General features: G+C 41.1%; 1 protein-coding gene across 1 annotated transcript in view; it reads left to right on the forward strand.

Moving 5' to 3' along the window:
- Positions 1-19,160, forward strand: part of LOC107291715 (homeobox protein BarH-like 2) — a 37,935-nt gene extending 18,775 nt beyond the window's left edge. Inside the window, exons 2-4 of the mRNA XM_015820741.1 lie at positions 9,653-9,950; positions 17,300-17,384; positions 18,671-19,160. Of these exons, the coding sequence (XP_015676227.1) occupies positions 9,653-9,950; positions 17,300-17,384; positions 18,671-18,919 (632 nt within the window). The 3' untranslated portion in view covers positions 18,920-19,160. The remainder of the gene's footprint in view (positions 1-9,652; positions 9,951-17,299; positions 17,385-18,670) is intronic.
- The last annotated feature ends 8,510 nt before the right edge of the window (positions 19,161-27,670 follow it).

Genomic DNA, 27,670 nt, shown 5'->3' on the forward strand with positions numbered 1-27,670 from the left:
CTTTAGATCTTTCAAAAAGAACATGTTGTTGGACATGTGCTCCGTTCCACAATGTTGTTGCAGCTCGCACTGGATGGATCAGGGTCCAGCCACCCAGAGAATTCCCAAAGTCAGAACCACCTATCCAAAGCAAACAATCCGAAGGGGAAATACAGGAAACCCAAACTCTGATTTCAAGCATTCATGGCTGTACACAGCACCCCATGGAGTACTTTCTGGATTTTGGCAATTCAAGTAAGGATTAATCTCTCCAGACTAAAATGCATTCGTCTTTTCACACAACTCATATCTCCTGTGTGCCTGACATGTCGTTCACCTAAGATGGGTCCACGATGTAAAAAAGATGCTGAGACTCTAGAAAGAGTACAGAGAAGAGCAACAAAGATGATTAGGGGACTGGAGGCTAAAACATATAAGGAATGGTTGCTGGAACTGGGTATGTCTAGTTTAACAAAGAGAAGGACGAGGGGGGACATGATAGCAGTGTTCCAATATCTCAGGGGCTGCCCCAAAGAAGAGGGAGTCAAGCTATTCTCCAAGGCGCCTGAAGGCAGGACAAGAAGCAACGGGTGGAAACTGATCAAGGAGAGAAGCAACTTAGAACTAAGGAGAAACTTCCTGACAGAACAATTAACCAATGGAACAACCTGCCTCCAGAAGCGGTGGATGCTCCAACACTGGAAGTTTTTAAGAAGAGACTGGACAGCCATTTGTCTGAAATGGTGTAGGGTTCCTGCCTGAGCAGGGAGTTGGACTCGATGGCCTCCAAGGTCCCTTCCAACTTTATTGTTATGATTATTATAATTCCTCAGCCAAGACATAAAAGGGCCAAGTTTGAAGACCCCTGACCTAAGAAATGTTACCTCAGAGAGAAATGCACGTCCCCAAAGTTGGCACAACCCTGAATTAAAGCAGGTCTTACTTTGCAAATAATTAAGATCCCTCTTTTCGCCTCCTGTGTCATTCATCCTGTTGTTTTTGCACGTTGGAAGCAGGAAAAGACGGTGGCATTTGCAGCCAGTGCTTTCTTGGCAGCCAGCAGAAGGATGGGCTTCTGGAACCCAAGGCATCTTTTGTGCACCCTGTGAGTCAGCAGCCATAATTCATGCTTGCTTATGGATAGTGCATTAATTAACCAAGAAGGAAGCCAACAACCGATTGATTTATAGTTACGCATGCCTTCATTCAAATGCCGATATGCTAAGTTAATAATGCGCCTTTTGAATACAGAGGTGGATTTGCAACATGTTTTAGTTCAATGGGGCTAAGCATGTCTATGTTTGCAGCCACCGCCTGGGCCCTTTGTAAGGCTGCTATTTAACCTGTCAAAATGGAATCCACTCTTCTTGATGAATCAATTTTTAATGTCACCTGGGAAGAGTCCGTGTGAGTAGGAAGCAGTCAAGACTAATGAAGGAGGCCTGAGCCTTTTTCTGGTTAGTGTGACAGAAAAACATGCCAACAACTGAAGAGAACTGAACAGTCACTTTACTTTCTAAAGCTAGCAGGTTACAATGAATAACTGGTCCTTTGTCCCCTGCAGAGCAACAGCCTCAAAACTGCATCAGTCTTTTATATATCATGCTGATCAAAAATAGATTAAAAACACGCACACGTTAGCAGAAGATCCAAAATAAAGAAAGAGCATCTGTGTGTAAAGGGTGTGTCTGTGTGCCAGTCAGGTTTTGAATTGCTGTATTTACTGCAGAAGGAAGGAGACAGATAAAGAATCAACATTACACATTGTTGAATCCACAGCCTCTATGAAAAACATACATTCTGTGGGTATTTAAATCATTGACAACATCTTGGCACAGTTATAAAATTGCTTCACTAAACAACAGTAAGAAATAAATCTAAAGGCAGATAAGCTATATTTTGGCTGCATACAAGATTATAAAGAATTATAATCAATGCAGCATCTTGAACAAATCCAGCCAATGGTAGCTTATTCAGCCAACCAGGATTAAATAAACCATGATTTAGCTCCAGGTCTCTCCCTACAATACCCTTTAGTCTGGCTGTCAGACAAGTGTATGATTATGGCTGATAAATGAATCTGACAGCCTATGGGTGGAGTTGCTATAATACATGTTAAATTAGGTTTAAACATTACTTTTCAGGACTGACTTCATTAACTTCTTCTGGCTTTTCCAAAAGTTGCAGATTATCAAATATTTTAGAGCCAATTAGTTACTGTCAGAGCATTTGCCTTGAAGATGTATATAGTAGTATTTTAAACTTTTATCTTAGTGCGTTAATTATCTTCCCTGATTAGGAACTGGGGTTTGTGTGTGTGTTTGTTTGCTCTAACTTCCAAAACACCTTAAGGCATGAAACCTTTAAGTGCTCACTGCAGTCAGATTCATTCATTACCATTATGATGCCCAATTAAACAGCAAAGTTGAGTTGATAGGTTGTTTTGAAAAAGGAAGAATGGGCTCTGCAAATATTACTTGGGGCAGAAGAAAAACAAATGGGAAGGTTTGGAATTAATGGGAAAGTGAGATTTAAAGAAGTAGGAACAAGCTTGTGTACTTTTGTCTTAGAGATTTGAAAAGCACAATAAAGAAATTCTTGACATTCTCTTTTTAGCAGCAGTTTGGCTAATTGGCTAATTAATTTGTCAAATTTGAATTTAATTGCATTCTTCATTGCAACTGAAGTTTTTCTTGGAAGGCTGAAGGCCCAAAGCAGTGGCATAAAACACCTCCCCTACAGACAGCATTGCTTTGGCACAGGGGTTCCCAAGCAGGGGTGCGAGACAATATTCCAGGGGGTGCGAAAACTTGGGTTTTCAAAATTATAGTGTATATGCATAATTCGTTACCATTATTTCAAACTTTTGTAAGGGGTGCGAGAGTATATCAGAAGTGTTCTAGGGACGCGGGGTATAGAACAGGTTGGGAGCCTTTGCTTTAGAAGAATAACAGAGTTGGAAAGGACCTTGGGGTCCTCTAGTCCAACCCCCTACTCAAGCAAGAAACCCTATACCAGGGATGTCAAACTGCTGGCCCATGGGCCGGACGTGTCATCCGGAAGCAACGCCCACCCCATTGCCGGCAATGACGAAACCGTCCCAATACGTTGTGCGACGTCACGTGACATCATGAGTTTGACATGTCTGCCCTATACCCTTTCAGACAAATGGCTGTCCAATCTCTTCTTTAAAAACTCCAGTGTTGGAGCATCCCCAACTTCTGGAGGCAAGTTGTTCCACTGACTATTTGTTCTAACTATCAAAACAATTAGAGTAACCAACAACTGTTAAGTTCAATTAGGTTGAACTTAATCACTCATCCAATGTTTTAACATGCATGAAATAGGCCAGAACCTAATCTATTGGCCAGGAAAAGAATGGAAGTGATGAGTAGTTAGTCTTTTACTCTCAAGTAACATCAGTGGTAGATAGGTCAAATATGTACAGCGTTTACATTATTTTCTCCATGGATTGAAGATTGTCACTTATTCATTTCTCTCATGTGTGTCTACATTTAAATAGACTGACTTTGGGTTATGGTGGAGTTGTGACTCAGAAATCCAAGCCAGATTTAATCTCTCCTTTGACGTGTAACATAAGAGTGAACTGTTAGTAATAGTAAGCTATTATCTCACAGCACAAGTTTCCAAATTGCACTGGGATAATGCAATGAACAGGTGTTTGTGGGACAAAACTCTCTCAGTCCAGCTTGCAATGTAGATTAAATGCAAGACATGCTGTCCCTTTCATTTCAGCCCCTTTTCAACAGAGAATAATAGTTTAATAAGAAACAGAGTCTAATAAGACTACCCTTGTGCAATTGCCATAAATTACCTAAAATCTAATTTGCAGCATTGAACAGTATTCACAATGCATTTTGAACAGCAGGTTATTATTATTATTTTTTAAACTATTTCACAATAAAAAGGCCAAATGCACATAGGATTTCTCCACTACTTCTGGATTGGGTGAAGGATCCATTTCCTAGAATGAAAAGGGTTGGGCAGAGGCAGTGGCAGGAATTAAGAATCTGTGCATACCTGCAGCCAGAAAGGGGCAAAAAAGTTGTTTCTATGTTTTTGTTTTATTTTGACTGTCTCCAGCCAGCAGAGAAGAGCTCTTCCATTGCCAGCTCATTTATTTTTTTTCTTATTATTTATTTTTCTTCCTCATCACCTTAGACAGTGTTCACTCAGCCAAGATCTCATTTCTGCCTCCCAGCGAAGCTGACATGCCAGCAAGCCGCCAGCCCATAAATCTTTCCTTCTCTTTACTTTTGTTCCAAAAAAAGATTTAGCCAAGTTTTGCCTGGAATAAAAACTTGGCTAATTGTATCTGTCTATGCTCTCCATCCATCCGTCCGTCCGTCCGTCCGTCCGTCCGTCCGTCTATCTATCTATCTATCTATCTATCTATCTATCTATCTATCTATCTATCTATCTATCTATCTATCTATCTATCTATCTATCTATCTATCTATCTATCTATCAATCACAAGTATAAACATTTATTCCCCCTCCCCCAAACAAACATATCAAATGTCAAACAGATTTCTAAATTTATTTTAGGGGAGGAATTATGGTTCTCCGACATTATCAACTGAAATCTATGCTACAGGAAAACATGTTGGGTCATTTTGGATTCACAGATGACATTGCTTTTTCAGCCACAGAGGAGTCACATGTCTCTTGAATCCAATTGTTAACATGATTACTTTTCTAGTTTCTCAAAATTATTGCCCTGGTGGTGTTAATGGTGGACTCTTATACCCGGAAGTTTATCTTTCAAATCTCATCCTAGCCAGGAACTCACTTAAGTGGGCTTTGGCAAATCAATTCAGTTATTCCCTTTGAGACGTTCCAGAAAGCTACTGAAGGAAGGAATCAGGGATCCTTGTAAATCTTGTTCTTTCCACCTCCAGTCTTGTCCTGCTGATGGAACAGATCTGATTACCTTCAGCTCAGTGCAAAACAGTATGACTCACATGAGCTTCCTTCGCTTGCGCAGAGCTTCTGCTCCTGTAAATCATCCTTAACAGGGTTCAAGAAATGCGACTGCACTTTCCTACAAGGCTCCCCTAACTGCATTGGGAGATCTGAAAGGAAGGAGCAAGGCTGGAACACCTTGTCGCCCTTCCCCCATCCTTTAAAGAGAACTTTCAGCTGTTTCTTTCAACCTACAAAAAGAAAAAGAGAAACTCCTCATGTTGAAAGAGAGAACTAAAAGTCCCCTTGATAGGAATGACAGCATTAACCTGCTTTGCAGGTTTATTGTCAAAATTGCCGAGAATAGCGTGCAAGTAGTCCTTGGCTTACAATCATTCATTTGGCGACCCTTCAAAGTCACAACGGCACGGAAAAAAAATGAGTCACCACCAAGTCTTGCACTTATGACCATCAGAGTATCCCTGCAAAGACCAAACTCTGGGTGCATTTATGACAATTGCATTATCCCGGAGTCAGGTGATCACCCTTTGTGATCTTCCCAACTGGCTTCCGATAGGCAATGACCGTGTGATACACACGGCCAAAAAGGTCATAAAATTGGGTGTGGCTCACCTCATCGCTGCCTTGCTTAGCACCAGAAATTCTAGTCCCCATTGTGGTCATAAACTGAGGACTACCTGTACATTGATGAGCATCGATGACAACAATGATTCCCCTCCTCCCCAATTAATGGGATTTATTTGCAAGTCAGCATTTTGAGGATTGAGATGCCAGAAAATGAAATGGAGATGGGGAAGGTAAGTGACTTGTTAAAGGTCATGCTATGAGTCAGAACTCAGAATAGAACTGGGGTCATCTGAGTTTATGGCCAACCTCTTATCTGCCGAGCTTGGTTAATTGTTTAGCTTTTTTTTAAAAAAAAATGGTTTTCCTTTTAACTGGAAAGGCAGCCCCAAGGTTTTTACACTTTTTTTTTGTTTATGAGTTTAAAAACACAGAAATGTTAAATGACTTTACATTGCTTAGAAACGTGAGTCCTTCTAACTCAGGGTTGGCAAAGAACTGGCGGGATTTTCAATCTGGGGGTTCTCTGGAGATTCTGGAAAGAACGTGTGTCCTACAGAGACTCCCTGGTTGTCCACTAAATCGGCTGCCTTTCAGGCCAGTGAAGAGAAAACTTCTGAACAAATGCAATCTGATCAGAAGTAGTTGTGCTGCCTAAAATGTGACCTTCTCCTAAAGGAGGAAATAATAAAGAGTAAAAATTAAAAAAAATAAGAAAGTGTGCAGAAAAGAACAACAACGATAAGGGGTGTGGAGGCTAAATTGTACAGTGAACAGTTAAGGGAACTAGATCTGTTTAGCCAACCATAGAGAAGGATTGAGGTGTGTGGGGGGGACATGATAGCTGTCTTCCAGTATTTGAGGGGCTGTCATAAGGAGGAGGGTTTTGATTTATTCTCCAAAGCATCTTAGGGCAGGATAAGAAGTAATGGTATAGATTCTCCTGCTTGAGCAGAGGGCTGGACTAGAAGACCTCCAAGGTCCCTTCCAGTTCTACTCTACTCTACTCTACTCTACTCTACTCTACTCTACTCTACTCTACTCTACTCTACTCTACTCTACTCTACTCTACTCTACTCTACTCTACTCTATTGTTAAAGAGTGATCCAACTTAGAAGTAAGGAGAACTTTCCTGACAGTCAGAACAATTAATCAATGGACTAGCTTGTCTCCCAGAGTTGTGGGTGCTCCATCACTGGAGGTTTTTGAAAATAAGCCAAACAACCATTTGACTGGGACAGTTATAAGGTTTCCTGCTGTGGCAGGGGACTGGACTAGAAGACCTCAAAGGTCCTTTTCAGCTTTATGATGATGTTCTAAAGAGGAATGTAGCTGAAGAAGAGTCTTCTCATTCATGGCTACCAATGCCTTGCTCCAGGGCAATGATAGGACAAGGACTATGTACTGCTCTGTCACTGACTTCATCACTCACCACACCACTGCCAGCACACCATCTTTTCCTCGTTGCCATAGTACTGCAAACCTCTGCAGAAGTTTCTTCTCCACCCTCCATGGCCCTCCTGCAGTTTCAGTTACACTCCCCACCCTAAAGGATGGGACACAACACATTCCTTCTTACTACTAGCTGAACTATTCAGATTTACAACCAAAGCAGAAGAAGGCACTTGTGGAAACCATAATCTTCAAAGCCTTTTGAGAAAATATCTCCAAGGTGGTGCCCGAAATAGACTGAGATAAAACTACGACGTTGGGGGAGACTGGGCCAAGGAGAGAAGAGAGAGTTCAGATTTCAGTTACAACATGGCAACTGGCAGCCAGTTGATTTGAGCACACCTTACACCCCAAGATATGGCAACTTCAGCAAAACTGTTCTTCTCCATGGGAGCCCTCCCCCCCAAAAAAGCAGAAGCACTTCCTTTTTCATGAAATTGAAAGACAAAGGTTAGGAAAAACCAGATTTATTTTTTGGATCCAGCATAACTTTTTACCTATGTCGGCTATTAGAGAAGCTTGTTATTTTTCATTTCCCCAATGAGTTGATGTTGATGTTTCCACTCACTGCCCTTTTCTTAAACCATGTTTGACTCTCCCAAACTGCAGTCACCCAGGGCATTCTTGTCTTTGAATCCCACCCAAATAGGAACCATTATCCCAACAACTTTAATATGCCGAGAAGAAAGACCTTGCTAAAGAATGCTTCCCTGTAATGATTTCAATCTTCCAGACTTTGTGTGCTTGTGGTTGTGTGTTTGAGTATAGTTTTTGAGTGTTATTGGTTTATTACTTTTTAATGGCTTTTGCGGTTTGCTTGAAAATTGTGGAAGAAATCATGACTGCAAAAAGGGTTTAAGTAAGCTATGCTGTTTCTTTGCGATGTTTTTGGCAGAAAATGACCCTGCTGCCATGTTTTCTCCTTCAATATAATTAAAAATTAGCAATGTTTTACTTATTTGCAAGCATTTGTGCTTAAGTAAAGTGGAAAGTGTACCAGCCTACATATGCACAAACACACACTTGTGAATGTATTTGGCTTGCGTTTTTAAACACATTGACTTGGTTGACACTCGTGGCTCTAAGTACTTGGGCCAAAACCCTTCTGTCATGGGTTTTTAATTCTCCTTTTATTCAGAAAACATACCGACATTCATTAAAGGTAGATATTCCAGAATAAAGAACGCTCCAGATAACCAAAGTATTTCAAGTATCAAATGCATAAAAATGTGAGACGTGCAAACAAAAACAATGGCCATTTATAACATGCTTTAGAAATGCTGAATTTTTCAGCAAACATATGCCAAACAAGTCCAGACAAAGAAGAGCAACAAAGATGATTAGGGGACTGGAGGCTAAAACCTACAGTATAAGGAACAGTTGCTGGAATTGGGTATGTCTAGTTTAACGAAGAGAAGGACGAGGGGGGACATGATAGCAGTGTTCCAATATCTCAGGGGCTGCCACAAAGAAGAGGGAGTCAAGCTATTCTCCAAAGCCCCTGAAGGCAGGACAAGAAGCAATGGATGGAAACTGATCAAGGAGAGAAGCAACTTAGAACTAAGGAGAAACTTCCTTACAGTTAGAACAATTAACCAGTGGAACAACCTGCCTCCAGAAGAGACTGGACAGCCATTTGTCTGAAATGGTGTAGGGTTCCTGCCTGAGCAGGGGGTTGGACCCGATGACCTCCAAGGTCCCTTCCAACTTTATTATTATTAAGAATAAATTGATCTGTCCAAATGGAGGCAATGTCCTCTTAAACCTCTACAGAGAATTGCAGCTTCTTCTCTAGCACCATAAGGGTAAATTATATTTATTTCATAATAGCCTCCAAGTGTGTTGATTTGTGAAGCTGGCTATGCTTGCCAATAAATGGTAAATTTATTTTAAAAAGGAAGGGGGAAAAAACGAGGTTTATGATCATTCCACTGAAACTTCTTTACCTTCAGTGCTATAGATGAATTTCCTGAAGTCATAAATTCTTCTTTCCCCGCTTGTAAGAAGGTGACTGCCAGCCATGCCTTAATGCTCTGTTCCTTGGCTCTTCCAGTGCTAATTCCCAAGGAGTTGAAGGATGAAAATCAGAGCAAGGGGCATAATTGGAGGCTAGAACAGCTGCCTAGGCTGTAACTAGATCACACGCAATCTGCATATCTTCCTGTTGCAGGTTTATGATTTTATACATTTAATTGAAAACAAATGGTGATCCATTCAGGACTGAGGGCATTGGAGAAAATCACTTTTCTTGTCCTAATAAAACCCTCTCTTTTCCGACACCACCCCTAATCAATTGGTGCCTGTACGTAATTACTTAAAGCTTGCTGCTGTGTCTGGAACATAGTTTTTAAAATGAAAGAAGGGAAAGGAAGATGCTGAAAAGAAGTATTGCCTCTACCCTGTCTTTGGTGGTCCCAATCTATGTACTTATCGTACCTACTATGTACTATGTCAGGGGTCCCCAACCCCGGCCCTTGGACCAGTACCGGGCCGCGGCATGCCAGCAATCGGTCGGCACAAACAAGCAAAGCCCCATCCATGGGATGCAGGCAACACACAAAACCACACATGGAAAAACCTCTCTCCACAGAACCGGTCCCTGCTGCCCAAAAGGTTGGGGACCACTGTACTATGTATTAATCAAATCTTCCTCAAAGTAGAGCTGGGAATTCCCTCAGTAATGCCTTTCCTTCTGATGCTTATTTCCCAGGTCCCTCTTCTCTTCGGGCTTATCCGCTCATCTCTGTCATCACCAGACAGCCTTCAGCCGTCTCTCACTTCATTCCTGCAGTGACCACCTCTAGGGTTCTCTCACCACTCCCACCTTCGGCAGGTACCTGTTCAGAGAGCCAAGCCAACGAAACTCATGGAAGCAGTGAATCCGAGACAGAGCAGCCCACCCTCCCCTTGAAAAAGCCTCGCCGCAGCCGGACCATCTTCACGGAGTTGCAGCTGATGGGACTAGAGAAGAAATTCCAAAAGCAGAAGTACCTGTCCACCCCAGACAGGTTGGTTGAGGAGAGATTGGGTTGGGTGAGTGAATGAGTGAGTGAGTGAGTGAGAGGGCAACCCAACTGGTTCGTGATAAAAAGAAGCCACTGAGGCCTTGATGGGCAACCTGGCGCTTTTAAAATGTCTTGGATTTCTACTCCTGTCAACCTCAGCCAGCATGGGCAGAGCAAGGGAGCACAGGACTTAGACTCTAAAGCAAGGGTCTTCAAACGTGGCCCTTGTATGACTTGTGGACTTCAACTCCCAGAATTCCTCAGCAAGGCATGCTGGCTGAGGAATTCTGGGAGTTGAAGTCCACAAGTCATACAAGGGCCAAGTTTGAAGCCCCCTGATCTAAAGCATATTGAGGTCATTTAGGTTTTGATTTTTGCACTAGCAGGATTCTAAGAGCAAGTTGCTATTGAGAAGGATATGCCTGTGTCAAGTTCCATGTTAAGAATTCACCCACCAATCACTTCTGCAGTCTCAGCATGGTAAAATTGTCTTCTGAATACTCCAGCTTTGGAGAATCTTTGAAAGTGGGTTGAACTCAAGATTGAGTCGTACCTTGAGGACTAGCATGTATGGTGGCATTGGACGCCAATATTACAAGTTTCTCTTTGTGAAGTGAGACTTAGTGGCCTTTAAGAAGACAGCAGAAATTCTGCATGAGCCAGAGTGTTATAATATAGAGCGTTTTGACTACTACTCTATGTTAGATCATTCAAAATAATGGACGGGTGAAGGCTAAATTGTGATTATAGTAATGAAAGATCCTTCTACAAAGTCTAAGACAATTGGAGGAAAAGGAAGTCTTCCATCCTTCTGAGGTCAGTAAAATAAGGACCCAGATTGTTGGGGGCAACAAGCCAACTAAGTAAACCACTTAGAGAGGGCCGCAAAGCACTGTGAAGCGGTATAGAAGTCTAAGTGCTACTGCTATTTACCCTATTTCTCTCTAGTGGTAGGAATCCCTATTGTCAGTACTTGACTGAAGATTTTGAGACAGTTACTCCTCAAAGTCCCATATACTGGAGCCTGGAAGAGCCAGGGTTTGCAAATTGAGAATTATCTTTAACTTTCTTGGATACTCATGTAATCCACAAATCATGGGGCTGTTCAAAACAGTGGCTGTTTAAACATTCTTACGAACAGATTAAGATCCTATCCTTATTCCAATTGCATACATAACTCTGTTCTCAAAGGGAGGAGATTGGATAGGGACCTGACCCTGCACCATTAATTTTCTGTTATCTTTGATGAGAGTCCCAAATGGTTAATGGGTAGGGCCAGCTAAGGGACATGTGGGTAACAACTAACATGGAAGGAGAATGTTTTTTTTATCTCAGTTACATTTTTAACAGTAAAAGGGGGGAATAGCTTCTACATTTACCATTTGAAAAAAAGACATTCAGAAGTTTTAGATTTAGACTAATTCAAGCAGAGCAATGTATCCCTGCAGGAATAGTGATTTGCATTTGAAGGCTAGAGAGAGAGAGAACTTTATTCCAGTCACTGACCAATAAAATGAATCCATAAAATGACCAATAAATAAAACCAATAAAAATGACCAATAAAAACGAACCACACAAAATTATCCCCTAGCCCAGTGTTTCTCAACCTTGACAATTTTAAGGCATGTGGACTTCAACTCCCAGAATTCCACAGCCAGCAATGCTGGCTGTGGAATTCTGGGAGTTGAAGTCCACGTGCCTTAAAATTGTCAAGGTTGAGAAACACTGCACCTAACAACAATTGTTAGCAGCCTTGAAAGACAGAGCGAGCTGCTTTATATGTTATGGAGGGGAGAAAAGACTAACCAGGCAGATGCTTTAAAATTCAAAATACCTAGTTTTAATCTTCTGAGACCAGGCACCATTTTAGCCTCATCATATCACCACTTCAGAAAGGAAATCCCCTGCAGGGTTTAGTCTGTTTCTCAAGCAAGCATTGAAGATGAGGCCGTCTTTCCAGCCATAACAGAGTGGGGTCCCTAAGCCCTGCTCCTCTCAGCTGTTCAGGTGCTGAGTGGACCATGATAGCTCCTAAGCATGTGAAGATGAGCCTGCTCTTGTCTGAAGGCTCGGACACATAATCGGATCAGATTTCAAAGCACCCTTCCCTTAGAATCAAAGGCTACATGAATAGATCATATCAGTGGAAAACACATACCAGGCTGTGAGTGTGCTGGATATGTGCATACTTGCCAGCATAGATTTATGGGCAGTGATACTTAGAAGCTTGTTTCCTATGAAAGGGAGAAGCAAATTATTTCCACTAGCTGAGAGCAAATATGCAATCAGCGGAGAGCAAATAGGAGCCGGTGTGGAGAAGGAAACCAGCTCTTGGTTTTCACTGTTGTTTGATCATCATCATGTAACAAGAATCCCAGAATTAATGACAGAACAAATTGACTTTAAAAAAAAAAGTTGAATTAAAAGTGTGGGAGTTTCATTCTAGATTGGGTTCTGGATCCTGAAATTCAGAACATGAAGGGTTTAGTCCTTGTTACCCTAACCCTAACTCTAACCCTAACCCTAACCCTTGTTGGTGGAAGGGAAGCCGACTGAATGGAGCATAATTTTAATTAGTTTTAAAGAAGAATCAACTGTATCAAAGAAGGAAGTCACATTCATCTAGCTTGTACAGATAATAGCAATGCCATAGTTTGACCTTATATCCATTGGGGAACTCCCAGCCAGCAAGGAAGAGGGATCAAGAGGCCTGGTGGCTCAGTGGTTAAACAGCAGTATTGCAGGCTCACTCTGTCCACAGCCAGGAGTTCGATCCTGATAGGGCTTCAAGGTTGACTCAGCCTTCCATCCTTCCAAGTTCGGTAAAATGAGGACCCAGATTGTTGGGGGCAAGAGGCTGTCATTGTAAACTACCCAGAGAGTGCTGTGAAAGTACTATGGGGTGGTATATAAGTCTAAGTGCTTCTGCTATTGCTATCAAGTGGGAACTAGCCTTGAATCCTTGCTCAGCCACAAGAGACATAAGCCTGATCTTCCCCTGAAGTTCCAAGAAGCTTATCTCTTTGTTCCCAAAAGCAGTCTGGGGAGATTCTTGTACTATAGGTAGACTACAATAAAATAGTCAATTTGAACCTGTCCTGGGTGGATGTGGTTGCTTGAACCTGACAATATCCTAACTATCTCCAAATCTTTGCCTGGCCTTAAACATTATAGGTGAAGAAGCGTGCTCTTTTTAGATCTTGCTGAACTGTAATTCCCAAGTTCCCTGTAATTCTCAATGGCCTATACTGTAATTCCCAAGAGCCTATCAGCCATAGGCCTCTTGATCACATTTTCAGGCTACTGCTGCTCTTTGAATTGGCTGGTGTTAATATTGCTCAGCTTTGTACATGACTAAGCCCGATGTGCAAGGGCAATTTTAGCGGCTTTATGCCTCACTCTTTGTGTTTGTTGCTCCCGTTTCCTAGGCAGCCATCAGTAGTTTTCCACAGGCCAGCAGCCCAAAAGGGTTACAGGCAATCTAGCCATGATAGGCATGTATTATCTGGCCCAAGAAGATTGATCTGATACATATCCCTTTGGCAATGGAATGGGGAGACTCGCCCCTAATACGTGAAAACTTGGAAATCTATTTGTTTATGTACTTTCTCAGAAGGTCTCTCCTTTCCACCATAAAAGGGATAGTACATTGTGGTATCCAATTTCTCAGAATATTTTCTGGGCAATAAAATGATGATGGGTTGGAGATTCTGAAGATAATGTCTTGATCAATCTCGCTGCCCTAAGATACAACAAGCCTATAGGTTGCTAGCATAGGGGATTTTAAACAAGGATTGCATGGACATTCATGGATAAGGAGAAAATTGTGGTGAGCCCCGGGAGACCCATAAAATCATACCACCCAATCCCAGGACTGGGATTTTTCTGCTTTGTGGAGAAGTTAAAAATAAGGGCAGTAAGCCTTTGATAGATGACACCACTGTTTCTTCTCTATGTCCCCTGCAGCCTTGGATAGCTGAAAAACAATATAAATATGGTTTGAAGGGGCACTTTCAGTTGTGGATGATAGATACAATCTCTCACCATTGGTTGTAATGATAGGTTGATAAAACCCCAAAGAGTTGGAAGGTTTTTAGATTCCTTGCTCAGACTGGTTGGGACCCTGTTCTAGTTCAATGTAAGTGACTTCCCATCACATTGCACTTGTGTCAGAAGCACCAAGGTGCTTTTGGATTGATAGGATTAGCCAGTGACATCACCATTTATCCTTTTAGCCATTATCATCATTATCCAATTACCATTATTGGGGGTTCCTTTCATGTCCTTGGCAGGAGCTGGAGTGAAGGACGAGCGCTCACCCTGTCCCATGGCAGCACTCGGGTCTTGAACATGGACTTGCTAATCTCACAATCCATATAAGCTCCACCATGCTCCTAGCAACTTCCCATGATCTGATCCCTTACAAGATTTTTCAGTTGGGTTCATCCAATTTGTTATATTAGACCAAATGTGTTTGGTGTCTCTGTTCATCAAGGTATGGGAGCCCTTCATTGTCTTAGCATGTTGTAGGAACCAGGTCATCACATTAAGCTATAATACAGTGATGGCGAACCTTTTAGAGAAAGAGTGCCCAAACTGCAGCCCAAAACCCACTTATGTATCGTCGGGTGCCAGGTGGGTGTGGCCCATTGGGTAGGTGTGGCCAATTGGGTGGGCGTGGGCCATTAGGTGGGTGTGACTGAGGTGGTAACGGCAGACTGAGTGGGACTAAAAAGTTCAATCAATCAATTCCAACTTTGCGAGATTTTTTTTTCCCCGCGAGAAGTTGAAATTGATTGATTGATTGAACCTTTTTTTTTTTGCACACGGCGGTGGATGCCCAAAGCGAAAAGGTTTTATAAAACCCAGCTGAAGGCCTAGGACTGGGGAAATGGTGCGCGTGCCCACAGAGAGGGCTCCGCGTGCCACAGGTTCGCCACCACGGCTATAATATGATGCCTTTGTTTGGACATAGCCTATTAAGTGGCGAGCACTACACTGTGTTTTGTTAACCCAGTATGCCAAATTGTATGAACTCAGCCTATATACGCAATCACTTGTTTCCAAACAAAGTACAAACGCTTCCACCACTGTTCCACAACTGCAACCTAGGGACAGAGTGTATTGTTTATGCTGGAAAAGGCAACTTAAGAAAAAAAAATTGGTTGGGAAATTTTGGACTAATTCAAAACCATTCATTATGCAACTGCTAGTGCGTGAAACAAGACAAGGTGCATCATGTTTGTTTATGTTGCCTCCACACTGTTTGTGTTCCGGTTCACTAATATTAATCATGGAAAAAGCATAACTCATGAGCAGTACCAGCAAGTTTCATTCAAGTGAATGAGCTTCACTCTGACATTCCAGCTCTGAAGGAATGATTAGGTAAATACAGTTCTGATGTTAGGGGAATACCTTCTGCTATTTGTCATGTTAGGGAAGACCGTGCTGGGCTTAAAAGCAGTGAAAAGAAGGGAAAGGCAGAAAGTAGAACAAGGTATTCTTGTAGATCTTTATAATCATCAATGGCTATTAGAGAGTATGGTAGATAAGTTGTGGATATTATAATGGCTTAGTAACCCTGTGTTCCGTTCTGGGAAGTGAGGGAGGGAAAGGGGGGGAAAGGGAGGGGGAGGGGGATAATGGGATGGGGGGGAGAGTTGGGATGGTATTATAAGTATGCATTAATAGTTATATAACTAAAATGTGTAATGTTAGAATTGAAATGTATGTATGTTAATGCATTCTATGTTTGAAAGATGTATAATAAATGAATATATAAAACAAAAATATAAAAAAGAAAAAAGAAAAAAAATCATCAATGGCTCAGCTGAGTTGTTCAACTCCAAAAGTTTTACTTTGGGAAAGCAAAATAAAAATCTTCTGCCATAACTATTCTTGCTTTAACATTTCTCAGCCACACTAGTTTCTTATTTCTAAAAAGAAAGAATTAATTGGTTGCCCTTGGCCAGATCTCTGAGAGACAGTAGATCAAACATTTTAATCCCCAGTTTCTCACAACTGGGATGAAGATATTTCCTGTTTAGGCAGCTCATCTGACTTGTGAACGTGCAATAGAGAACTTGACTTTGTCCACCAATTTTACACTTGATTTGGTCGATACTGTCCAGCTTTCTTTTTTTTTCTTTAGTGGATCATGTAATACTCCAGTTTGCCCAGCAGGGAAAAATATTTTTTCCTATTTTTGTCTTAAAGGTTTTTATAATGGAGATAAACATGTTTAAAGTGGCAAGCTCACCTACTAGATTTATGGCTTCTTAGAGCCCCCTCCCCCCAGTAGAACAGCTGGGGCCAAAATATTATCTTGAGAGGAATTAAAGGGAAAAATAGATGCCGTATTTTTTTCAGTTGCTTCAAATACCATTTGAAACTCCTGATACCCTCTTCAGGATGGAGTCTGGCTTCATCCAGTTCTGCAGCGTGACTCTCAGCATGCCACATAACATCTAGTGCAGCTAGAAGAAATAGGGGATACATGATAGCAGTGTTCCAGTATCTGAGGGGCTGCCACAAGGCAGAGGGGGGCAGGTTGTTCACCAAAGCACCAAATGGAAGGACGAGAAACAATGGTTGGAAACTGACCAAAGAGAGAAACAACATGGAATTGAGGAGAAACTTCCTGACAGTGAGGACAATCAACCAGTGGAACAGCTTGCCTCCAGAAATTGTGGGTGCTCCATCACTGGAGATTTTTAAGAGGAGACTGGACATTCACCTGTCCAAGACAGTATAGGTTCTCCTGCTTGAGCAGGGGGCTGGACTAGAAGATCTCCAAGGTCCCTTCCTGCTCTATTCTATTCTATTCTAAATTCTGAATCAGGAGAAGCTACATATTCCTTTTTTACAGGCTCAGTCTTAACATCACATTTTTTTTTAATTCTGAACAGGCACGCCCCAACTGACCTTGCATAACCTGAAAGCAGAACTTGTAGAAATAGTACACAGCATCCCTGCTGAGAAGTAAATCCAATGCCTAGAACTGTTTAGTTAATACAGTCCTAAGCAAATTAAAATGTTTACTTTTAAAAAGCAAGTTTACAGCGCAGGCCTTTGTTTGCTTTCTTAGACTAACTTCCTATTGAGTTTGGTGTGACTTGCTTAGAAACCCTACAACGACTGATATTGTGGTCATTGCTCTTGTTTGATCATTAGTCATTGGTCTTCTCTAATCACTATCATGTCCAATTAAGCTGCTGGTCTCTTGATCCACACAATAGTGTGGATGAACCATTTGCTCACTTTCAATAAGATGCAGTGTAATCAAGTCTTGTAATGAATGATGATGTCACATTCTTCTTCTTGTTCATTAATCTGGATAGTTTCTCTTCTAGGCTGGATCTTGCTCAGTCACTCGGCCTCACTCAACTCCAAGTGAAAACCTGGTATCAAAATCGCAGGATGAAATGGAAAAAAATGGTAAGCATTTACAGCAGAGGCCCCCAACCTTTTGAGCACCAAAAGGTTTTTCCACGGACCAAAGAGTGTGTGGTTTTGTGTGCTGCCTGCATCCCACAGATGGGGCTTTGCTTGTTTGTGCGGACCAGTTGCTGGCATACTGCGGCCCGGCACTGGTCCATGGACCAGGGGTTGGGGACCCCTGATTTACGGAATTCAGTGAGAGTCCTAGTGGTTAGACTGAGTGTCAGTTGAGTGACTTCAACAGGAATGAAGTTGACTCTGAGAAATATATCAGTTGATTTCAGGGTGTCTCTAGCAACCATAATTAAGTCTATCCACTCCCCCCCCCCAAAAAAATAAGTGACGTCAGGGTTCTTTACAAGGTATGGTCAAAAAGTCAAGATGGTGACCACAATATCAAAGTGGTACATCAAAGCCCTGTTAGTAAAACACAGCTAAAAATGGATTGAGTTTTAAGTGCCCCATCTTACTTTTTTAACCCTAACTTGTAGACATCCCTGAGTTTTGTAAATATTTGTGTGTATTGATTCATTGGTTTTTTTGTTTGGACAAGGACTTTGTATAGTTTTTGTCTTTGTGGCCTAAGGATGTTTAGCCTTTGACAAAGAAATCTTTATTTTGTTCACAATATAAAACAATATTACAGTTAATCCATGCCGGCTTACATATGAAGTTGTGTTTTGTGCACTGGTGTGATTTTTGTCTCTAGTGATTTTTGACTCTAGTCTTTTGTTTGTCATCTCCAGAATACACACCATGATAAAATAGGGGAATTTGAGGGGATGGCATGATGGGATGGAGATAGGAGATTTAGAGATGTGATAAATAAATCAATAAATGTAAAATAACGAGCTGCCTGGAATACCAATGACTAGTGTTCATGACATGGGAAGAATGTTTTCTACTCGCTTTTAATTGCACATCTGACTCATCTCTCATCCAACAGTGCATATATTAAAACACGAGTTGCTCCTGCCCAAAAATAATGATAAAATAGATATTTTTATCCATAAATGTATGAATCAGGGAAAATAATAGGTGAGCATGTAATAAATTAGGGGAAATGGCTTGTCACATGTGTAAATTAAGCAAAAATGCACAAAGTGTTGTTAATAATGGGGAGGAGGGGGTTCTTAACACCAACCAACGTAGGGTATAGAGAGCAAGATAAACTTAAGATGGAGACAACACAAAGAAGCCAAAATCGATCCATTCGCCTCTCTGTAACTTGGACAGCAGGATCTCAGTATAGCCATAAACAGCTTCATTTATTTTTATTCCAGGTTCTGAAAGGAGGACAGGAGGCCCCCACAAAGCCCAAAGGCCGCCCAAAGAAAAATTCCATTCCCACCTCAGAGGAAATCGAAGCGGAAGAAAAGTTGAGCAGCCAAACTCAGCCAGAGGTCTTGAAGGAAAGCCAAGCAGAGGAAGACTGTGGGTTGATCAAGGAGCAGTTGGGCTCCTCTTCAGAAACCGATGGATCTCCTAAACACATAGCAGAGGCATCTCCAGGGCTGACAACCTCAAGTTAAGAGCCATCTCAAAGCTTCCCCAGGGGACAGTGCATAAACTGGATTTCCCTGCACCTTGTGCCTTAAGAAATCAATCGGTGGGGTAGGTGACAGTTGGATGAGGAAATCCAATGTCAACCAGGATGATTTCTTGACTCCCAGGGTCAAGTATACACTTTCCCGACACATATCCTGGAATCTTTCTCCAAATAAACTGCATGCTTAGAGATTGGAGCTTCCGAAGCACCCAAGCGAGTCAACTCCTCATGCTTTCATGAGAAGAAGTGTTTTAAGGACTTCAGCATGCTGAATATCCTGGTTCTTTATCTTGCCATAATTGTTGTTGTTGTTATTATTATAATTGTTCAGAATGCTTTAAAATGGATTCTAAGCAGCAACTACCAAAGACAGAGAGAACAGGATTCCCACTGTTGTATTTTGTAAAAGTGCCAATGCAAAGCATTTTTCATGGGCCCTTCAAAACAAGGGGATGTCAGTGGTCTACCATTATGCTGGCCAGTGCGTGAGCCTGGTGGCAGTCAAGAGAAATATTAATGATGCTCTCAAATTGTGAGTCTCAGGTGAGCTCATTCCTTAAAAGATCATTTAAGCCACCAGGAAAGGGAGAACTGTCCTAGGAAGAGCTCCCTTGACAGCAAATATATTGATTTGGTCAACAAAGATCAGGGGCTGCTTTTAGAATACTCAGTAGGCTGAAGTTGCAATCTAGAACTATGGCTGATATGCATAGTTCCATTCTGGCTACTCTTTGTCTCCATTGCATTGTAAGTAAATTATATTGTTCCATGCAATACCAAAATCAACATCAGAGGTTGGAATTTTGAGGAGCATGTCAAGGCCCTAAGTGTTCTGGGGTTGATCAGTGGCAAGTCTGAATGGATACTGCCAACCCAACTTTGCTATTTACTCAACTTGCTTTTCTGAATAGAAAGGCAAAACAAGAGGCAGGTGACATAATAGCATTCTCCAATCCCCTTGTACTCTCTATCTAGATCAGGGGGGTCTTCAAACTTGGCCCTTTTATGACTTGTGGACTTCAACTCTCAGAATTCCTCAGCCAGTGTGCCTGGCTAAGGAATTCTGGGAGTTGAAGTCCACAAGTCATAAAAGGGCCAAGTTTGAAGACCCCTGATCTAGATTGTGGTCCAGGTTTGACTTAGTAGAGGAGGCTTGTGTGGTGGTATTGAAGACTGAAAAGGGATCCAGTTGGGCATAAGTGTGCCCTGAAAAGTTCTTGCACTAGAGTCTTCCGTAACTGGATCACTGCCAGGCTGACTCATTTCTTTTGGAGAACCCTTGAGTCAATGTGTACAGCAGAATGCCAGTGCATGCAGTTTAATGGTTTCTTTCATTAGAGAGAACATTACTGGATCTCTGCAGCAAATCTTCCCTTCAATCATCTGGAATACTGTATTACCCTGGAAATGAAGTGGAAATTAATAGGGGAGCAAGTTGGGCTCCAAGCAAAACACCAGCATATAGTATTTCCCCGAGGGTATCTGTGCAATGAACTGTTAAGAATTTAAGCTGCCATAATCAAAAGCCAGTTTACCCTTTATATGTTCAACTCTGGCCAGTTTATATTAAGGAGCAGCAACTAGGGTTTTCCTTTAGCCTCAGTTGCTCTCTTCTTTGTAAGTTTCTTCCATTTTTTTTAAAAAACGAAATCATCATTTTAAACAATGCATCAAAGGCATGCATCCAAATGGTATTTGAAAGCTTGTTTTAAAAATGTTATTTGCTCCTGCACACAATTTGTATTTTTTTAAACGTTTGTTCCCTCGAGGGAAGGGCTTGCAAATATTTTTTGATGTCTTTGTGCCAAGACTTGTATTAAAATTTTTGGTGAGGGCAGTAGCTTCAGAGTTATTTGAATTTTTAATCTATGTGCAAATGGCTGAAACAAAGATCAGGTCAGTTCCTTGGATCTGAAATTTGTCAATGTAGTTATTACTGGAAACAGCCCAATCTCACAAGGCTCTCTTTGCATAAGAATGAGGCAGTAATTGCTCACTTGTTGGAAAAATGTCATCACTAATTCAATTAACTATATTTTTCTAAGTAATGAGATCCAGCAAATAGATATGCTATTGTGATGCAATCCAGTTTTTAAAGAAAATATACCTGTGAACCAGACTGGGGATTCTTGGGACTGACAGAAGAATCAAGAGAGCAGGCACAACTGTCTGATAGCTGCCCTTATTTTACCGGGTTGCCCATCTGGTGCAGATGAGGAAGGAGCAGGGCTTTGATCTAGTCATTGGGACTGCCATCTTGATGTTCCTGACCCCTTGGTGGATGGCCCTGGAGCCAACATTCAAACCGTAACAATATAGATCAGGGGTATCCAACCTTGGCAACTTTAAGACTTGTGGACTCCAACTCCCAGAATCCCCCATTTCAGATCAGCTCAGGGAGAGTCTTTGTGCCCATCTCTTTCCACTGGATTTGGAAAGTTCCATTTGTTGTTGTTGTTGTTGTTGTTGCCATTTCTCCTGTTTAGTAACGCTCTTCAGATGAGAAGGGCTGAACCATCCATCCTTGACATCAGCAGGAAAACAAGTCATGAACCTGGGAAGAAAGCTTTGCAGGAGAGGGATTGCCTTTTATTTTCCAGTCCTGTGTGCCAAAGTTTAGATAACTATCTTGTTTCCTACAGTCTTGTTAAAGGGTGCATATTTTGCCCAGATGCTGCAAAGAACTGTATCAAGATAACCTTTATTTTTTAATTAAAAATAAAATGTGTAAATAAAAGAGTCAATGGAATCTTCTCTCTCTCTCTCTCTCTCTCTCTCTCTCTCTCTCTCTCTCTCTCTCTCTCTCTCTCTCTCTCTCTCTCTCTCTTGTATGTTACTTTGATATGTGGTGATGGCTATCAACTTAATTAGCTTTTTAAAAAAAGGGGGGGTTGGACCATTTGCTGGAAGTCCTGGGGATCAGTGGCTATTGGCTTTGATGGCAGTGGACTGCCTCTGAAGGTTAAGACTCATGGGCTTCCTCGTACAGTTGGTTAGCACTATAAGAACAAACTGGTAGACTAGATAGGCCAGCAATCTCATTCAGCAAAGCACTGCTTGTGTTCATATGTACTTATGTCCCTTCCAGTCCTATGAGTCTATGACCTATAGCTATAGTGAGACTGAAGATAACTAATAGCCTGCATTCCCATGTACTTGAAAAGAGTATTACAGCTTGCCAGATAACTCCAAACAATGATGATGGTATCAGATAAAGCAGGGGTCTTCAAACTTGGCCCTTTTATGACTTGTGGACTTCAACTCCCAGAATTCCTCAGCCAGTGTGCCTGGCTAAGGAATTCTGGGAGTTGAAGTCTACAAGTCATAGAAGGGCCAAGTTAGAAGACCCCTGAGATAAATTCTTGGATAGCATAGAGTTGCACAAAGTATATGTCAGCTTGGAGAAGAATCTTAGAATGTGTCTTTACTAGAAGACACATCTGCATGAAAGGTCATAATCATGGATCATATAGATATTAAGACAGCAATTTTATATCAATCAACCTAGAAGGAATCTCCATGGAATTAAGTGGGGGCTATCTTTAAGTCATCTTATATACAATATAGGACTGCAGGGAAGACTTATCCTTGTAGCCATTTGCTGTCATCTTGTCATTTCTAATCTGGTCTTCTCAGTGCTAAAATTGCTGCCTCTGGGTTGGTTCTTTATGAAACAACTTTTCAGTTAAATTGTTAATGATTATTCTTTTCTCAGTTATTGTATATTACTAAAGGAAGCTTAGAACTTCTCCTGTAACTCTGATATTAATCACTGGTTCAGGTCCCTCTTCTCTCCAAATCATCTCAAAATGGAAAGAGTTTGGCAGGTGTAGCCCTGGCCCCATAATTCTCATTTACCTCTTGGGAAAAAAATTAACATCTCTATCATTGCTATCATCTGATAATTGATAATCCACATTCTCGTTGACTGTTCTGACAAACATATCTTCACGATGGGAAAAATGTGCACATTATGTGCCTTTGCATGGGTGTGGGTGAACGGGTGTGTGTGTGTGTGTGTGTGTGTGTGTATTTGGCTGCAAACCTTCTTTTTTAAAAAAAAAAATTAATCATCCCATCTGAGGCAGAAGAAGTTGAGCCTGTGAGTTTGATGGTTTTGAATTAACTCTCAGTCACAACCCAGTATGCAAACTATTCACCACTTAACTGAATGACAGAAGTAATTATATTTTTGTTCCATAGCACTTGGGGTGAATTCAGGCTTGCCTTGGCTGATGAAATCTGTCAATTGTGCCAAAAGAGAAAGGTGTGCTCTTTGGAGGCTGGCAGACAAACAAGATGAGCTAACCCCTCCATCTGTTCTAACATGTCCATTATCTGGTGGAAACACTGAGGCTATTGTTTCCAAGAACAGTCTCGGAGAAGAGAAGGAGGCCCCAACGTTCCTTGGTAGGCATTTGTTCGTTCCTCCCAGGCTCCAGGGGGCATTACGGTAGTCTCACCTCCTTTGCCAGTTTTTGTAAAACAACCCATTAGGAAAAGACATTCCATCACAGGGAATGTTTCAAGGGCAAACCGGTAGCATGTATGCATGTATTTGCATAATTCCAAAGAAAACAATCCCTAGCAGACAAAACAGAATGGATCTGAATGTATTTTGGGTCTGCTTATTGCCTTAACACACCAGTGAACAACTTCATGGTGACTTCGTAATGTAGGGGGTGGTAGGCTAATGGCTTCAATGGCTACAAGGCAAAAGTAGGTGGAGCTCACACTCAAATTGCAAGCCTGGGTTAGGCTTGATTGAGAAGCTGAAGTAGAATTAATTTGAGAATGATATGTGCGATGGTGGATTCATCCATCCATCCATCCACCATCCATCCACCATCCATCCATCCATCCATCCATCCATCCATCCATCCATCCAAAGCTATGATAGGACAAGACTAAATGATATAAAGAGCCCTAAAACCTCTTTAAATGCCAACACACACACACACACACACACACACACAAATTTGACATCCAACCTTTTTAAACATCTGTTGTTTTAGACATGAAATAATATTTTCTGATGGGTTTTATCTTCACCCTTTAAATCAGGGGTTCCCAACCAGGGGTGCGAAAACTTGGGTTTTCAAAATTATAGTGTATATGCATAATTCGTTGCCGTTATTTCAAACTTTTGTAAGGGGTACGAGAATATATTAGAAGCGTTTTAGGGGTACAGGGTGTAGAAAAGGTTGGGAACCACTGATTTAAATCATAAGATGTATATTTTACATTTCTTAAAACCAACACCCATGGATTGGATAGTCAAACTCTTTGTTCCACAGTTCAGGCATGTAACTAATGTTCATCTTCGTTCTATTTTTAAATAAATTCCATACAGTGTATATAATTCAATGTCTTTAAGCACCGAGGAGTCTTAGAATTCATTAATCAATTTCTCTTTACCCTTCTGAGCACTTTCCCTTCCTCTCCCTCTCTCTTTCTCTATTTGTTTTGCTTGATCAGGCTCACAATTAGGTCCCACTATGTTTGGAAAAACTGTCATCACTGGCACTTTATTAACTGGATAATTTGCTGACAAACTATTTGAACAGCAAAAGGAAGAAGCTGTGGATAAAGGGAGGAAGAATTTACTGCCTGGGGTCAATGAGAAGGCCAAGATCAACCAAAACTCAGTCAACTGTGCCTTAAAAATATAAGAATCATGCAACTGGGAACATCCCAGCTTTTTCTTTAATATAATGCACTCTTGTATTGGGGTTATTGTCAGGTTAACTGAGTGTTTGAACTCCAGATTGTTTCTTTTGTTTCTGGCCTCAAGCAACTCAAGAGAAAAAATAACAATAACCCAAAGCTGGGGATAAAAAAAGGTAATCATGCACCTGCTAATGAGGTATGTGATTTATTTAGGATCTGCCTCAGAAAGACACTTGATGGATATTGTAATGTTCATCCCTGAGAGAAGAAAAGGTGCTTTCTGTTATGCTTGGCTGAAAACTACACAAATTAGCGATGGAAGACATCTAAATTTAAGATAGGATGACATGACGCTTTGAGAAGAAAAAAAAGCAAAATCAGAAGATTCAGTTGTGCTTACAAAAATAGCATTCTCGTGTTGAGTAATATTACTGAACTGGGTTTAGTTTATCTCTCAACCAAATGATATTTCGGTAGGTATTTTCTTGGCCTACATCGGAGATTGTTGCCTCTGCTTGGGACAAAGAAATTTGCATCACACAACCTCAGGAAAAGGTGTACAAAGTACCATGATTTCTTGGCTAAACACACCAAGTCTGGTGACTTTCACCACTCACCTTACAAAGGATACCAGCTGAAGAACTTGACTTCTTCCAAAGTTCTTCTCTAATCTGGTTTTATTTTCAGGTACATGGACTCTGGTGGGCCAACACTGGCAATGCAAAAAAAAAATGACTTTCAGGTCCATAAGTGGTGTAAACAACAGATAAGGGGGTGGAAAAGCAATTTTCTTCAGGATGACTCTGGAAAAAAAGAAAAATCTATGATGAAAATCTCAATCTCCCCAGTTATTGTGTGGAAGGTGGACTTCTTGTATAAAATGTCTATGGAGATGCTCGGTCTCAGTGCTGTCATGGGTTGTCCCAAAGGTGCTTTTTCAAAAGACAACTGGGTTTCCTTTGTTTTTCCTTGAAGATGTTTCGCTTCTCATCCAAGAAGCTTCTTCAGTCCAGAGCTGAAGAAGCTTCTTGAATGAGAAGCTAAACATCTTCAAGGAAAAACAAAGAATGTCCACTTGTCTTTTGAAAAAGCACCTTTGGGACATTCTTGTACAAAACTGAGATACAGGTGGGGATGCTTTGGATGGTTGGGACCGCATCGACATTTCTGGAAGGGAAAAAAAATGTAGCGGGCAAGTCAGTAATGCAGAGGGGGCTTCCATGGCCATATCTATATTCTGTATTCGCAGCTTAAAAGGGAGATGGAGAATTGTTTTGAAAGTAATTTGATGAAACATTGTTCAAAATGAACCTCTTAATCCCACCCTGAGAGAACTGATCACTTCTTCAGTTCTCACTCCATCTCCTAAGACATTGAATCTTGCCCAATGAACGGCATCACCATTTTTTCTCTAGCGAAAGATTTCTTTTCACCTGATCCCGGAGTTATTGCCCAGCTTAAAGCTCATTATACGTGGAGGATCAAATTGTACTATAAAGTTGACCAAATTGACAATTTCGTATCAGTTTTCCTCCCTTGAAATTCCAAATCACTGTGCAAAGCTCCTTGGCTAATCCAGGCAGAGTTTGCTTGCATGTTATGTTTGCACAAAGGTATCTGAGGTATTTATAAGGAAACTATTAACATTAATAAGGCCGTCCTTCATATACTTTTCAAACAAGAATAGACATGGGTAGTGAAAAATTAGGGTTCTTGTCCAAACAAAAAAAAATATCTTCCAATTTGGGCCTAAACTGCGTAAAATGTGCTGGGAAAACTGGTCCAAGTGCATGCTGAGCTGTGAAAATGGATGGCTTTGGGTCAGTGATTCACCCAACGAAAATACTTAAATGGGTTTTGTTATGTTGAAGGGGGAGAATGAAAGGAGATCCCCTCCTAAGCCTGCTTGAGTTCCAATAGAAAAAGCTGGATATAAATCTTCTTAACAAATTCAGGTAGTCCTTGACTTATGTCCACAACTGGGATCAGAATTTCTGTTGCTGACAGTTGTTAAGTAAGTCAGCCCTGATTTTATGATCCTTTTTTTGCCATAAAAACATCATCGTAGTTCTCTCTTTCTTAGAGAACGATTGTGTATATATGGACCCTAATTACTCCTTGGTGCTTGGGAAGTTATATTAGTATTTGGTTCATGCTATTATATTATCCTGTTTTGTTTTTATTTTTATTTTTGTCTTAAATGACAAGTTACAGTATAAATTGGGTCCTATTTCCCTCCCTGAAATATAGTTTCAGAATAAGTTACCATTCAGTATTAGGTAGCCTTTTTTTTCCATCCTGGGATTTCTGATTCTCTCTTAATACAAATTTGTGGTCCTTAGAGCTAGCTAGATGATAGTCTGAAGCTTACTGGGCTTATGAAACTAATATTTATGGCTGCATTAACCAGCCTTCCTGGCTCCACAAATCGGCAGCAGCAGCGGGGATAGGATGGGTTTGTATGCACAACCTAGCTCCCACCCATGCGCAAATGAAGCTTTGCGTGCTCCCCCACCACTTGCTCAGCCCAGTTCCCAACAGGCCATGGATCGGTACCAGTCCACAGCTCGGAGATTGGGGCTCCCTGGTTTATAGAACAGAACAGAAAAAACATAGAATAGAATAGAATAGAATAGAATAGAATAGAATAGAATAGAATAGAATAGAATAGAATAGAATAGAATAGAGTTGGAAGGGACTTTGGAGGTCTTCTAGTCCAGCCCCCTGCTGAAGCAGGAGACCCTATATACCATTTCAGACAAGTAACTGTCTAGTCTCTTTAGAATAGAATAGAATAGAATAGAATAGAATAGAATAGAATAGAATAGAATAGAATAGAATAGAATAGAATAGAATAGAAAATAGGATAGGAAATAGAGCAGACTAGACTAGACTAGACTAGACTAGAATAGAATAGAATAGAATAGAATTAGAAAATAGGATAGGATAGGATAGGATAGGAAATAGAGCAGACTAGACTAGACTAGACACAATAGAATAGAATAGAATAGAATAGAATAGAATAGAATAGAATAGAAGAGAAGAGAAGAGAAGAGAAGAGAAG

The sequence above is a fragment of the Protobothrops mucrosquamatus genome, unplaced genomic scaffold, assembly GCF_001527695.2.
Source record: "Protobothrops mucrosquamatus isolate PMUCROS unplaced genomic scaffold, P.Mucros_1.0 scaffold1173, whole genome shotgun sequence".
NCBI lineage: Eukaryota > Metazoa > Chordata > Lepidosauria > Squamata > Viperidae > Protobothrops > Protobothrops mucrosquamatus.